The sequence below is a fragment of the Eubalaena glacialis genome, chromosome 4 (genome assembly GCF_028564815.1).
Source record: "Eubalaena glacialis isolate mEubGla1 chromosome 4, mEubGla1.1.hap2.+ XY, whole genome shotgun sequence".
Lineage (NCBI taxonomy): Eukaryota > Metazoa > Chordata > Mammalia > Artiodactyla > Balaenidae > Eubalaena > Eubalaena glacialis.
The window spans coordinates 58038594-58054656 of record NC_083719.1 but is presented as its reverse complement, the minus strand read 5'-3'; the positions used below and the strand labels follow the sequence as shown (position 1 = coordinate 58054656).

Genomic DNA, 16063 nt, shown 5'->3' with positions numbered 1-16063 from the left:
ATTATTAATTATTGTATCCTACCATATTTTTAATATCTACTCCATACTAAGCATCTACCATACCCGTTAATCCATTTATCTATTATGACCCCCAAAATAGGAATGATTTTCCTTATCTTTAAAAGAGAGACATGAAGAAGAGAGGTGAAGGATTTTCCCTGGAACATAAGACTTTCTGACCCTGAGGCCATGCTGTGAACTACACGACATGATAATTCATCCCAAATGGGTGAGATTATTTTTAATAATATATGAAATCAAGAAATAAACGAAGAAAAATTACAGTATAATATAAATTACGTGAGAAATACTAAAGGGGACAGCATCACTCTTTCCAAAGTAGCTGCCACCTGCGCAGCCCTAGATGCCAGCACACTACACATCGGCTCCTCTGATCTACATAACCCCCACCTCACACAGCAGAAAAGCGGCCCTCGTCGCCACCGGACTTTGCGGCCCATGCTTTGCACACACAGGATTAGCAAAAACTAAGAGTTAATCTCATATTTAAAGTAAGGTATCTTCTTGGAACCACTTTTTAGCATCTACTTTATACTTGAAAATTTTCTAAACTTCATTTTTTCCTAACTAGTCTATAATCTAACCTCCCTGAATTCAGACGGCCTTCACCTCAAATAGCATGAAATCGTAAAACCTCCCACAGCTGAACTCCATACCCAGGACTGAGGCACACAATCACACACGGCCCTAAGCCAGGTGCTGCTGCGAGTCCCTCTGCGTCTATGTGAGTCGCAGTCTCTGGCTGTGTGCAGGCAAACCACAGGGCCCTGCATGTGGCAGCCCTGACTACCCTACCTTAAAATATGGGAACAGTCACTGTGATTCATACAACAGAAGAGGTGAAAGAGTAGAGACCATGCCTAAGTAAACTTGAAAAGGGGAGAAGACATAAAATTTGCTTATACCAGGTACAGACAATGCCTCATTGAAGCCTCACAACATTTTAATCCAGAGTATCATTATCCCCATTTTACAAAAGGAAAAACTGAGGTCCAGGTGAGTTAAACATTTTATCTGAGACCAAGTAACTAGGAAATGGTAGAACCGGGATTTGAACCTAGGCTTGAATCCAGGTATGTATGGTTTCAAACGCCATGCACTTTCCTCTGCACCACACTGCTGGAGCCCAGAGAGAATGTTTGAAATGCTTACCAAAAATGACATCCTGTCTTTTGATGACATCCTTCTCCTGCCTACCACAGAATGAAGGGTCCACCACCAGACTCCAAGATTCTGCTTCAAACCCCTGGGCATCACTGCTGAGGTCACTCCACAGAGACGAATCCACGACATCTAATGTGCGTTGAAGAAAGAAAAGAAAAGCCGGAAGTGGGTGAACACACATAACACAAACACACCTTCACAAGTGCCCATGTTTATGGATTCATCACCCTAAAGAAACCTGCTATGAACATAGAAACAACTAAGCCAAAATACTGTGATATGCAATTGAAACATCTGAAACCAAACTAGTGAAATGGTTCAAATCAAGATCACGCTCATGAAAGCAAAGCAGGATCAGGTATTAAAATAGTGATTGTGCATATGCCAAAAAAAAAAAAAAAAAAATTGAAGATTCTTTTGTTTGGTCTTTTTTTGACTTGTTCTATTTTAGTTTTATTTTTGGTAACCTGCAGAGTCCACGATGTGCTTACAGAATCTTAAACCCACTGATTTCTTTTGCCCTGGGTTGCTTTGCACTGTTTACTCAAAACTGAATCTTGTACCTGCCCACTTTATTTGCTCTTTACTTGGCTTGCTGTCCTTAATATAAACATGAAGCAGGGTATAAGGCCTCCAGTCACATGTGAGTACAGATTTTTCTGATAGAATTTGACAACACACATACACCCCTTTCAGGAAAACTAAATTCTGTTTGTCCAAATGGCACTCCTTAGAGAGATTCTAGCTCAGAGAAGTCAAGATGTGATGACAATGGATTTAAAATAAGCAGATTCCTGGGGAAGAGTCCACCCCTTTCTTGCATCACTACTCTCCCGTCATTTGGTCTTCCTTTGCCTATTAATACCGCTAGGATACAACAAGCAATTCCCCAGATTGTCTTATCCAAAAACATGTTTTTTAAAAATGCTTTTATTCCCCTAGAAGTAGGAGGCAACATATGGGGATAAATATCTCAGAGATCCAGGCAAGTCTAGTCTTAAGTAACTGAAATATATATTTTTAATGTATGATCCTATACCAATTCATCAATAGCTGTAAAACTTTTTTAAAGAAGAACAAGCACATATTTCTTTCTCTTCATGACGTTTATGACATATTCTTTGGGGAATATGTCCTTTTAAAGAAATGTATCATGTTTCCTTGGTCACTATCTGGGAGTCTCCTCTGTGGCTCAATTTTCATTCTTTTTAATCAGAAGAACCTGTAGCTAAGTGACACCATGAAACAGAATTCTTTTAAAAAGAATTTTAAAATTGTTTCCATCTTACATCCTTCAGAAAACATTCCTTTCGGCAAATGCTCACAGAAACCCAAGTAAATGCAAAGGCGTCTTCTCCTCACCTTCCATTAAGAAGGAGTCCGTGGAGGGAGATGAGCCCATGGGCTGGAACAGTTCATCAGACTGAGACCTGCTTCTCCAGGTGCTCCCATCACTTTCGGACTCCAAGGATGCCCCTGACCTCCTGAAGCTGGAAGGACAGGGAGGAAAGTCAGCCCCGGCAGCAGCTCTGAGACGTCAAGGTGTAAGACCACACTGAGCCTTACCTTTCCAAGGTGGTGCCTGGAACGCTTCTGGACAATGGATGGACTTGCCCTGCTGTTTCCTTCCTCCCGGTCGGCAACCCAATAGGCATGGAGGAGGAAGGGTGCAACGAGAGCCCAGGCGGTGGGACGTCTCTAAATGAAGAATCTGGAAATCAGAATGGATGCTTCATGAGGTTTCCATAGCGGGCAGTAATCCCAACGAGTAAAGATGGTCTCTTAAAAGCCAGAAAGCTGAACACTCCAATGGCCGCTTCTAATGTGTCACAAGCCCAGACTTGAAACTAGTCTCCCTGCCACATCCCAACACCTGCTTCAAATGTCCCTTTCAGTTCACACCCTCCTGGTACCCAGGCTGCAGGCCTGCTTCAGCATATCCACTTGGAGACTGTGGGTGGCTGGAATTACACAAACAGACCAGAAAATGGAATGGGGAAACACTGGGACTGCTTGCCCATAAACCATGGCGTGTACTCCCTAGAGCCAGCTTTAAATAGATACAAGGTGTTATTAGCACTATTACTAGAACGTACACTGTGGGTATAAACAAGCACACACACACACAGAGCATGTAGACAGATTGGAACAATGCTGGGAGTTTGTTCTTTTTTTTTTTTTAATTAATTAATTTATTTATTTATTTATTTATTTATTTATGGCTGTGTTGGGTCTTCGTTTTCTATGCGAGGGCTTCCTCTAGTTGCGGCGAGCGGGGGCCACTCTTCATCGCGGTGCACGGGCCTCTCACTGTCGCGGCCTCTCTTGTGGCGGAGCACAAGCTCCAGACGCGCAGGCTCAGTAGTTGTGGCTCACGGGCCTAGTTGCTCCACGGCATGTGGGATCTTCCCAGACCAGGGCTCGAACCCGTGTCCCCTGCATTGGCAGGCAGACTCTCAACCACTGCGCCACCAGGGAAGCCCCAGTCTGTTCTTTATGGTATAAGAATGTCAGGCAGATGAAACCTTCAAGCCAAGCTGGGCTGTTCTCTCTCACATATGGAAAATGAAATGATGCTTCAGTACCTTTCTGGTCAGTTTGAAATGTTATGGGCATCCACGCATTTACATTTGATGTGTACTAAAGAGTGACTCTCCGAAAATATTTCAATCCTATAATATTATGGGCTTGGCACACACCTTTCTTAAGTAAAGGGGAAAAATACTTATATGGAACCCTAAGATATTACAAAGGATTCTACACATGTATGAGTTAATGTTATTCCTAAGTTAAGAGGAGGAACAGATGGTATTCTATCAATTCTAAGATGCTCTGAAATTATTTTCATGCTTAACCTTATGAAACTGAGGAGTACATTCCAACTGAGGTCAAAAGGACTTCTGGTGAAGAAGCAGGGGAGTAAACAATGTCACACTTGTTACTGCCTGCACTAGTTTACCCTTGTGCAACATCACACACAGTCACACGTTGCGATTAATTTGCATGTTTCATTGACCCCCGATTCAAGTGGCTTTTAAAACACTGGTCACACTATGGCAGCATTGAAGTGAAAAGTGACCACAAACTTAAAATGCCTGCCACAAGGCAAGCTATGTCATATTTGAGGCAAAAGAAATTGCAAAATTGCTCATATCAAATCAAAGGATTTTCACTCAGGAGGACAATGGTGTGACTGACCCTTGCGAGCAATGTAAAGACTGTCATGGACTGCCAATTATCTAAGAGAAATTGTTTAAATTTCAACAATGTATTAATTCAAGAAAAAGAGAACCACTGAGTTTAAGCATATGCAAACAAAACTCAGGTATGCCCTGAAATTTCAACTGCCATCCTAACGCAGCTGATGAGATCACAGCCTCAGGCAGGGCTACTAAAAAGTATCAGGTTGCTCTGACAACGAGCAACAGAGACTGATAAGAATCTATAGATTCTCAACTTGAAGACTTTTTCCTAACTTTGTGATTCTTAGGAAGCATATGGTATGTATTGGTCAAGATAAATATGTGCCACTGCTAGGAAAACATAAAATTATGTACACTTAATGTAGTGTTTCTCTTTTCCCCCAAAAGGCTGTTATCAATAGTGCGTATTACACTAGTTCGCATCTTAAAATTGAGGCAACATCATAATACCTCCTCCATTCAGCCTTCCCTAATATAAAGATCATATAGTACATGTAGCGCAAAGGCTAGTAGTCTGCCAGAGTTTATGACATTCTTGACTTCTTTGTATAACTAAAAATTATGCCAATTACACCCAGCATATGCTATGAAAGAAGGAATAATTGGGCAAATGAGAGAACAAAAGGGGGTATTTTACATTGGAAAAAATGTGTGTATGTATGAAACTGAAAAAAGTTCTTGCCGTTTTCCACATCACTTACTTCCAAGGATGGTCTGCGGTTTGTTCTTATTATATTTCACTTGGAATTTCTGTAAAGAACATTAGAAACACAAAAAGTAAGATCAAAGCACCACTGGACTACAAGAACAGGTTTCTTATCTATACCATTTTCTTTGTTATCTTATTTCAAACAGAGGAATTCAAAGCAAAAGACGTAAAACACAACAAAGAGAAAAATGTTATGACAATGAGAGGAGCAAGTTATAAGGAAGGTGTGCCTCATGAGCACGTCTCAGCAAGATCCCAGCTTTAGTAAAAGCCCGATGGAACCGAAAATCTCCAGCTCCTGTGTGCAAACCCAGGCTCAAAAAGGAGTTCTTATCAGCGCTGCCTTTCTCCTATTTGTTCTTTCTGTTCCTGGCTATTCCTCCTGCCTACAGGACACAATGACCTTGAGCACTGAAATGTCATCCTCAACTCTGTGACCTGACACAATGTGTGTTTCAAGTAACACAGAGCTGGGGACTCCATGCTTCCCTCTGAAGGATCATCATGCTCACTCATGTGCATTTCTGGCATGGCTTTAGAGTGGGAGACAAAGGAACGCAATGATAAATACCTCCATCTACTCAAGCCCACCCCCAAACACAGAGAACATTCTCTAGTCCAGTGGGCCTTCCACTGTGGTCCCAGGGTCAGCAGTGTCACCTGGGAACATGTCTGAAATGCAAATTCTCAGAATCCACCCAGACCTACTGGATCAGGAATTCTGGGAGTGGGGCCCAGATATCTGTGTTTTAACAGGCCCTCCGGGCAATTCTGATGTGTGCTGATGTTTGAGAATTACTGCTCTAGACTTCATTTACATACGCTCAGGGTTTGCACTGGTAAACCAAGCAGGTCCTGACGGAAAGCCTAACCCACCCACATCATGTAGCGCAAATGGAGCGTTCCCTCTACTTCTACAAGTGCATAGTTAACTGAATAGGTATACACTTTGAGCATGTGTTATTTTCCCACTACAACGACCACTTCAAAAATAAATCTAGACAGTAATAACTAGTAAATCTAAAAACCTAAACAGATAACGTGAAGCAACAAGCTACATACAAGCATGTAATATTCACACACGACTGAGGGATTACCTTGGTACACGGAGAGGCGGCATCTTTACAGCCCTTATGTACATTTGCGTTACAGTCTGGAACAAAAGGAAAAGATAGAAAAGTGTCCATCTTATTTAAGTTAATCTGCAAAGTGAAATGTATATGACTACATCATGCTTTTAAGGGTCATTATAAAAATAACACATAAACATTAAAAATATTTAGAAAACTTAAGAAGGAAAGAAAAAATATTTAAATCACATGTAGCCCCACCACTGGAGCAGAACACACTGTTAATATTTTAATTTCCTTGGAGAGATTTTTCCCCTCTGCACAGGGTCTTATCGATTATGAACCCTGAAATCTTGCATGACATACACTTCTGTGTCTGCCTGAGAACTCATGTACTACTATATGCCCTATATTAGTAAGGGACTTCTGACATATGGCAACTGCCTGCTCGCACCCCAGGGAAAATGCCTATGAAGACAGAAAGAAAGAAAAACGCACAACAATGCTAGAAAAAATGTACTGTCAAGCTCCGAGAGAATCCCTACTAACTAGAGGAAACCAAATTAAAAGAGAAAAGTTAGCAGCTTGCCTACATTTTACTTCACGAAACAATGTGGCCGCATCTCACTGAAAGAAGTAAGGGAATACCTTGCCTGCCCCCTCGTCTCCGCAGGCTCAGAGAGCTCCCTGCATGGGGACTACTTCCTGCCAGGCTGCTGTCTTCTTGCCCCCTCTGCCCTCCCACCTTCACATCACCTACCACCACACCCTCATCCTGCCCACCCCTACCCCGAGACGCTGTGTGCAGATGGAGAAGCCAGAGGCTTATCAGAAACTTCAGGAGAAAAATCCTTCCACAAGGGTGGCAGGGCTCACTGAGGCCCATCAAACAGTGACTGCAGCCCCCTGAGAATCGAGCAAGATGCTGAGCCCACAACCTTCCTCCCACTGTAGGTCTCCGGCGGCACCTAGCCAACACCTCAATGGCCAATGAGTAAAAGCCAGGCTGGTCCACGTACTGGTCCTGCAGGCAAACATCAAAATGGCATGGCTCTCTCCTCACCCCAGAACAAGAGAATGAAAGGATAAGGAAAAAAGTAGAAGCTAGGAGGTACCAAAGAACAAAGTTATACTGAAAACTCACAGGAAGAGGGAGCCACTGAATATTATGAGATCCAGAAATGGAGAAGAAAAATTTGGATATTTGAAATGTGTCCTCCCTAAGAGACACAAAACAGACATAAAATAGGACCAAAAGGCCATGAAGGGAGTATAGGATGTGACCATAGGCCAACAGGATGACAGGGAAACGGAGCTTTGTGAGACGAGAAAGTCCTACAAGGAAGAAAAAAGAGCAAGAGCGGAATTTAAACCAAATTGAGAAGATTCGAGGTGACAAAGTATCAAAGCAGTGCTATGAAATTAAACTTGAAAGAGTCCCTCCAGAATGTGGAGAAAAAGAAGTGTATAATTATCAAACAAGATGTCATACAAATATGACAGATAACAGATCACACTTCTCCAAGGAAGAAATCAGAAAAATGAGGTCAGAAGTAACAACTGACAGCTACAACTGACAAAAACTTTTAGAAAGCTTAAAAAGAACCAAAGGGCTTCCCTGGTGGCGCAGTGGTTGAGAATCTGCCTGCCAGTGCAGGGGACACGGGTTCGGGCCCTGGTCTGGGAAGATCCCACATGCCGCGGAGCAACTGGGCCCGTGAGCCACAACTACTGAGCCTGTGCGTCTGGAGTCTGTGCTCCGCAACAAGAGAGGCCGCGACAGTGAGAGGCCCGCGCGCCGCGATGAAGAGTGGCCCCCGCTCGCCGCAACTAGAGAAAGCCGTCGCACAGAAACGAAGACCCAACACAGCTAAAAATAAATAAATTAATTAAAAAAAAAAAAAAAGGCAAATCAAAAGGTCTTACTGTTTTCTAGGAAAAAAATCATTAAATTATACCTATTCTATAGACACAGTCTGACAATATCCCTATGATCAAAAAATTAAAAGTCCTCAAGCATCTAGGCAGAAAAAGCAGGTTACCAGCAAGGGAATGAGGACAGGCAGGCCCCAGAATTTTCTACTGTACTATAATATTAAATGCCCAGATATAAGGGACCAGTGTTGGCAGAGTCCTGAGGGGAAAAGGTTTGACTGAAGAATTTATTTAGCCAGATAAAATTGGTTTTATTGTGTGAAAGAAGCAAAGATATACCCTTAGATACACAAGATTTCAGAAAACAGATTACTCCAATAACCTTCTTGGAAAAAAAATTACCTGAAATCCTATTGTCTATTAAAAGCAGAATCAAAATTAAGAGTTCAGAATGGATCAGCTTTATTGAAGGAAAAAAAAAAAAGAGCAAAAGTGAGCACTGAAACCAAAGAATCACATCTAAAAAATTATTGTTAAGTAGAGACACAGAACTGAATACAAATATCAAATTATTGTTGAAATAGAAAATTATTCCTGAAAGATTAAACATACATTATAAAAGTAATAATAATGAATTCAGTATACTCACAGAGGCAAGGGGGAAAAAAGGGTAACTATAAGGGAAATAAGAGTATTCAATTATAAGCCTTACACAGCCTTCAAGTTATTATTAGGTAAGTATTAAAAGAGCATATCTTGCCAAATCCCTGAAGAAGATAAAAGACAACAACACATGGTCTAAATAGCTGAACCAGACATCAAGGAAAACAGCAAAGAACTATAAAAGATAGTTGACAGTTGTAAAATTAAATGTAAATAAGGAAAAAACCCTTATTATAAAACAAGGTCTCTCAGTTACATTACAGATTACCTATAGCTAAATTAAAGACACACACCTCAAATTAAAAACACAGCAATAGGTAAGAGAAATACAAACAAAAGGAAAGCAAGAAGAATATTAATTTTAAACAAAGTAAAATTCTTATAAACGGCATTTAACCGCATTAGGGTAGTTTTAAGTTTATAAAAGTTAAATATGCAGTGAAGCTGTGATTAGTAAACTTCTGTGCATCAAATAATGTAACATCAAAATATAGGTAGTGAAATCTATTTATAAACAAGGAGAATTTTATAGAAATACAATATTTGTGGAAAATTAGCAACTCAGGCTTTAATAAAGAAGAATACAGACACCAAGCTTTTGAATATTTATATTATTTGTTTTATATCATATTGTGTTTTTAAGATTAGAAATATTGATATTCACAATTAAAAAATACACCATGAAGTAGTATTATTTACCAGTAACGGCAGTCTGAACGTTGTATTCTCCTACCCAATGTAAAAAACTTAATAACCAAAGTTTAAACCCTCAATACTCCCCTCCCCCCAAAACTGTAAATCTTAAAACTTCTAAAAGACTATGGTTAAAGAAGAAATTAAACGTATATTCAAACTGATTCTAGAATTTAATCTAAGGCAATGATCAAAGATGTGGGCAGTGATATGTGGAAAAGAATGTTCCTTGCAACATTATTTACGTTGTGAAAAAATTGGAAAAAACTTAAATGCACAATAAGTAAGGAACAATTAAACACATTTGATATCATCATCAAATGAGACATTAGCATACAACGCTGACGTTTTTAGTGATTAGGAGGGATTCCATAAAAATATGAATAGCAATTTTCTCTAGGTGGTAAAAGTCTGGATAATTTTGTTTCTCCTTAAACCTTGTATCTTCTATGAATTCCGCTGCCTTTTTTAAAAAAATTAATGACCATTTTAAAAGCTAAATATAATCTATGTACTTTCAGCAATTTCCATCTTCCACTATAACTTTCATGACAACCCACTTGACCAACTCAGTATGAACCAACATATTCTGTACTGCAAGAATTTGCCTTTCAGTGATCCCTAAGCTTTCAGTAGTCATTAACTACATATGAGTGTCTAAGGGCCCAGCTTTGCGACAGCTGCTGTAGGGGACACAAAAGAACCACTATGTGATTATAGACCTCCAAGAACATAAAGTCTATGCTAGTAGTTAAAATCAGAAGAGGCTGTACATACCCCAGTATTAAACTGGATAGGATAAATAGATCCTAAGTGTGATGTGCAGGAACTCAGGCCACAGTGGTCAAGGAAGACCTCCCAAGAAGAGGCAAGAAATCTGGATGAAGTAGAGGAGCAGGGAAAACTGAGAGATAGGAGATTATCGTTAAGTGAAGGAACAAAGGCAGGAAAACATACACAGTGGGAGAAAAGACAACAGGCCTGGCAAGGCCTCTGGTTGTAAACCAAGGCTGAACAGGGAAGTAACCGTAGGACTAGACAGCAGGATGCAGGTAGAACCAAATGCACACCTGAGAAGCCTGGGCTTAGTCCAGTAAACAAAAAAGAGAGAAGTCCTCAAGCATATGTGTGTGGATGGAAGCAGTGCTTCCTTAAGATTAAGGTGGTGAAAGTATCCAGAATCAATTGTAAGTGAAAATACCTAGAGAGAGGGGAAACTAGAACAGTTTGCTGTCAGCAGTCCAGAGGTGGTGATGAGAATCCACCAGAGCAGGAACAGTGAGAAAGGAAATGAAAGAGGGACCACATGGACTGGGGTGCCAGGAGGAAGAGGAACTAAGAGACGACATGCCCAACGTTCGAGCTGGTACCATCCACACAGCAAGAACAGCCTTCTGTGTGTGGACTGTAAGGTCGGTTTTAGACACGTTGGTCTGGGAGACAAGAAGATCTTTGGGTGTTGATGCCCACAGACAGGGTGTGACCGGGACAGTCTTGGTTTATACTGTAGCTCTGCCATAATGCTCAAATATAGCCACAAGTTACATGGGGGCTCAGCCTCTCTAGGCAACTAGAAATATGGAATTAGAAAGTGAGCAATAAAGACGTTAATCTGGGAAGAACAGGTTTAAGTCCAGTATATTAGAACAAAAGACTGGATGACTATACTTAGAAACAATACCGAGAAAAGAACAAATGCCCAAGAACTGAGTTTGGAGGGTACTCAAAGTTAGGAGAAAGGAGACAATACAGGTGGTAAACAGAAGAGTAGTGTGCCATGGAAAAAAGGACATCTACCTACACAAAGGGACAATAAACATGGAAACAGGAGAGAGATCAGTGAGTCTGAGAACAGCAACGAGGAAAGATGCTCAGGTCAAGAGCAGGACTTCTGTTAAGCAGTGGGGACAGAGGCCAAAATCAGCTGGTTAAGGAAGAAGTGGCAGGAATAGACGTCAGAGCAGTGAGTGGAGGTTGCCCAACTTGAGGAGTTTGTCTTAAAATGAGAGGAGAGAAAGGTCATTGATGTGGCTGGGGGGTACAGCTGAAGAGATCCAGCCCTATGAACAAGAAAAGAGCCACAACCTATGAAACATATGCCATCAAACCCGTAAACTGACTGCTGACATGGGGGCAAGCCATTAACAACCCATGAACAGGGACTTCCCTGGTGGTCCAGTGGCTGGGACTCCACGCTCCCAGGGCAGGGGTCCCAGGTTCCATCCCTGGTCAGGGAGCTGGATCCCACACGCCACAACTGAGAGTTCGCATGCCACAACTGGAGATCCCACATGCCGCAAGTAAAGACCCCACATTCCACAACTAAAAAGATCCCGCATGCCGCAACTAAAACATCCTGCGTGCCGCGGCTGAGACCCAGCACAGCCAAATAAATGAATAAAATGAATATTTTTTTAAAAATCCACAAACAGTACTTTTGGCAAACTTCTAAAGATTTAGCAAATTAAATCACAGCTGAACTGCTTGATGCTATTTGTTTTTTAATTAGTAGACTTTATTTTTTAGAGTAGTCTTACTATTATTATTATTATTTTTTTTGCTTGATGCTGTCTCAGGTCACATAAAAGAAAGAAATCAAGTCTCCAAGGAAAGCAAAGTTCAAGCATGCAGTGAAACTGGCATCATTAAAGACAGTGTGAATGGATACATTTAAATATTTAATTTAATCATTTTCTAGGAATTTAATGAAGAACTTTACATATAACCTTCCTCTGCTCTTCACCTCCCTTTGTACTCCCATCCCACCCCCCAAATGTTCCCCTAATTCTGGCCACCAACAAACACCATGAAATGGATTTCACCTGCCTGGGCCTGAATTCTTTTGCACTGAATTATTCTTTCACTCCACAAATATTTACTAAGCCCCTGCTATGCAAAAGCATTGTTCTAGGCACTGTGGATATAGCAGAGAACAAAATCAACAGACAAAAATCCATCCCTCGTAGAGTTTATATTCTGGTGAAGGAGATAGATAATAAAATTGATAAACAGAACAGAGAGTAAGTTAGATGACATTGAATGCTATAGTGGGATTAAAAGGAGGAAAAGGGGGGAAATGAGCCAAGCAGAGGGTGGTCAAGAAAGGCCTGGCTGGGGGGTGTTATCTGAAGCAGACCTGAAGGAGGTGAGGGGGCAAACCACACAGCTAACTGAGGGGAGAGCACTGCAGGCAGAGTGGACCGCAGGAAAGGCCCCATGGCAGGAGCACGCCTGACGCCCGGAGTGTTGGAAGAACAGCAAAGATGCCAGAGGGACTGAAGCAGAGGAGTGGGAGGAGAGGATGACAGGAGAGATCATGGGAGCCTTGCAGCCACTGTCAGGGCTCTGGCCATCCTCAGGATGACAGGAAGCCATCGGAGGATCTGGAACACAAGGACAAATGCCTTGACAAACTCGCTCGGACTGAGATTTTGAGAACTATGCTTTTTGCAGTAAAAAAGCACAAGGAGACCAGTTCCAAAGCTCCTGAAATGATGGCTTTAGACCAGGGTGATAACAGTGGCAGGGGTGAGAAGAGGCTGACTTCCATATATATTTTGAAGACAGAGCCAAGAGGAATGCTGAAGTGTGTGGGACTGAGAGAAAGGGAGGTATATAGAAATACTCCAAGATTTTTGGCACGAGCATTTGGCTGGAATGATGGAACTGCCATTAAACTGAGAGGGTCAGCTTGTAGGTGGGCACAGAAGGGGGAGAACGGAGCTCCATTTGGGACTTGTAACGTTTGAGATGCTGTTTAGACATCCAAGTGGAGACATCAGAAGGCACTGGGGTATAACCGTCTGGGTTCTAGGAGAGACTATCGCTTGTGGACACAAAATACTGACTCAACCATCATGGGTCATTGCTTGCTGATGAAACCACACATAGACATGAAAACAAAAGTCTACATGAACACACTTAGCACTGGCACTATTCTCAGGGAGCTTACTGTTTGGGGAGGCAAAGCACGCACGAAGACAGCACACATGGGGCCCGAGAACTTACTGGAACACTGGAACGACTCTTTCCCCAGGAGCGTTTTATCACAAACCGAACACTGCAGAGCCCCAGAGAATGTTCCAGGGACAAACTGATGTCGACTCAGTTTCTCTTTGTCTTTGGCATCCTTGCCTTTTGTCTTTAGATGTGGCAGCAGCAGCAAAGTGGGGAGAAAAGAGAAATGCTCAGAGCCAATCGGCTTACAGAAGTCATACAAAGTCTCTACGTGTTCTATCAGGACAGAAGGGCCACACATCAAGAAGTATGATAATGCCAAAATGTAACAGCACCCAGGATGAAGTGGTCTCAGTATTTTCAATGACTTGGACAATACCCCATAAGAAATATGGAGCTTTTCAAATATGTGTGTACAAAACCTAAGGTAAATGATTTTAAAGGGAAAGTGGAAACTATACTAATTGCTCAGAAACTGAGCATCTACGCTTTATAGACGATAGGCATAAAACCTTAATTACCTTAGATTTATTCCGAGGGCTGGTCATCCTGTTCATGAGGAAGCTGAAAGTTCGGCTCACTTTGTATTTTTCAGACTCTGATTTGGCAGGTATGATGTATTTATCCCATTCTTCTTCCTGAATTCTACAAAAAAGAATCTGTTATCACAGCTTATAAAACTTACCAGAGGGAGCAAAAGAGAGCAGTCATACATATGTGTGTGTGTATGTATGTGTGTGTGCATACAAACACACAGATGTATTTTGTAGATATTATTTTTACACATATATATTTTTCAGGCTTTAATGGCTATTCTAAAGATAAGGATAGAAACTATTAAAAATATATCTTATAGATGAATAGGTGGATAAGTGTATGATAAAGCAACTATCTCACAATGTTAACACTTACAGAATCTAAGTGGTGGAAATAGGTATTCTAATATATAATTCTTTCAGCTTTTCTGCACACTTTAAAATTTTCATATTAAAATATTAGAGAAATAAAGGAAATCTTACACTTATAATTTTACTCTGAAAACATTCATCTCCCTGTTTACTATGCTAATAGAATTTTCTTAGCACATAGAAGCCAAATAACCAACGACATCAGACTGGATTTTATTTATTTTTGGAACAGAGATAGTACTCAGCAGACACACATTTCCTTTGTCAATACAGCCTGAGAAACAGACTGTCTGCCTCATGGTTCCATCTCTCCCACTCAATCAGGCTATTTGCAATCTGAGACTCTCTAAGTTGTAAAGGAGAGAACATTGTGGAAATTCCCCCAAAATAAGAGGCAAGTTAGAGGTAATTGTACCCCACCTGTGAACAGACTGAACATCACTGATTTTCCTCTAATCCACAGAATCATTCTTTAGGGAAAAAAAAAGTCCCAGCTATGAAGAGGAAATTTCCCTGGAACTTTTATATTTCCCCTAGAACTTTCTCTGATGGTCTTGTATTCTAATATTATTACAAAGAGAGAAAGAAAGAGTGAATATATTAAAGACCAACAAAAGTATCATGTCAAACCAGATAACACTTCTGTAGACAACTTCCAAAATGAACATTTCATAACCCATGTCTCTCCTATCCCTCAAACTTCTCACTTGTCAGCATTAGTGGCTAATACATTCATCTCTGGGAAATACCTTCAAAAGCAATCATACTATTGATATGCACCAAAATACATATGATTACATTTTACAAAAATGACTTAAAAGACAACTTCTAGGACTTCAGGTTTTCTCATCTGATCAAAGACTAAGTTATTTCTAAGGCCCTTTCTCACGCTTAAATATAATAAGTACTTAACTGGTACATATTAAACAAAACTAAGTTATTTGACCTCTATATTAGATAATTGAGAGTTCAAACCTCAATGAATGCATTTAGCATAAATAATAAATTACTTCAGAGCTACCTCTTGGTCACGCAGGTATAGTCAGGACAGTGGGTGTCCTGCCACTTGAACCCTGCACAGTTCATGAAATTGGGTTTGCTACTGAGAGCAAACAGTTGAAAAAGTGAGAAAGGAAAGATGGAAAACAGAAGTGAAAGTGCCCTACACTACTCAGAATAACACAAGAAACTTAGACCCTCTTATTTCCTTTCTACTTCCACAGCCACCTCCTTAGATTAATCACTGGTTAATATATCTGTAAATTTCCATACCTCTTGTGTCTTAAGCATCCTAATTTGCAAAACTCGTGGAATAATATTCAACAGGCTCACTTCGGGAATGGGGAAAAAAGCACACTTGACAGCTGAGAAAGAATCCTCTCTGGAACACTTTTTGGGACCCCACCAAGGCCACCCAATGTCTAAGAGAAGAAAAATATGGGAAGGAAACCTAAATCTCAGAATTGAAGAATGATAAGGTCAATGTGATTTTTGAGGTGAAGAAGCCCTCTCCCCTACTTCCCAGCAGGAACACAACTACACTCTCTCAAATGAAAGAAAATGAGTTCCTGTTTACCAGACTCTACTCCCAACTCCCTATGCTACAGAAGACTGTATCAAGAACAATGTTACAGTTTTGATTTAAAACCTACAGATGCACTGCAATTTATAAAAAAAAAAAAAAGACATAAAATCGTACCACTTAATCTTTAATTCCAAAGGTTGATAAGAACCGAGATGACAAAGTAAACAAAACAAAACAAACAAACAAAAAAACTGAAACACTAAATATTAAAAACT

General features: G+C 40.7%; 1 protein-coding gene across 8 annotated transcripts in view; it reads right to left on the bottom strand.

Annotated features, from left to right (window-relative positions):
* ARHGEF28 (Rho guanine nucleotide exchange factor 28) overlaps window positions 1-16063 on the bottom strand; it is a 305032-nt gene that overhangs the window by 78080 nt on the left and 210889 nt on the right. For all 8 annotated transcript variants that reach the window (XM_061189357.1, XM_061189352.1, XM_061189354.1 and 5 more), the window contains 7 exons: window positions 13877-14000; window positions 13407-13539; window positions 6195-6250; window positions 5090-5138; window positions 2752-2896; window positions 2548-2675; window positions 1174-1314 (listed from right to left, as the gene is read on the bottom strand). In XM_061189357.1, coding sequence (XP_061045340.1) covers window positions 1174-1314; window positions 2548-2675; window positions 2752-2896; window positions 5090-5138; window positions 6195-6250; window positions 13407-13539; window positions 13877-14000 — 776 coding nt within the window. The remainder of the gene's footprint in view (window positions 1-1173; window positions 1315-2547; window positions 2676-2751; window positions 2897-5089; window positions 5139-6194; window positions 6251-13406; window positions 13540-13876; window positions 14001-16063) is intronic.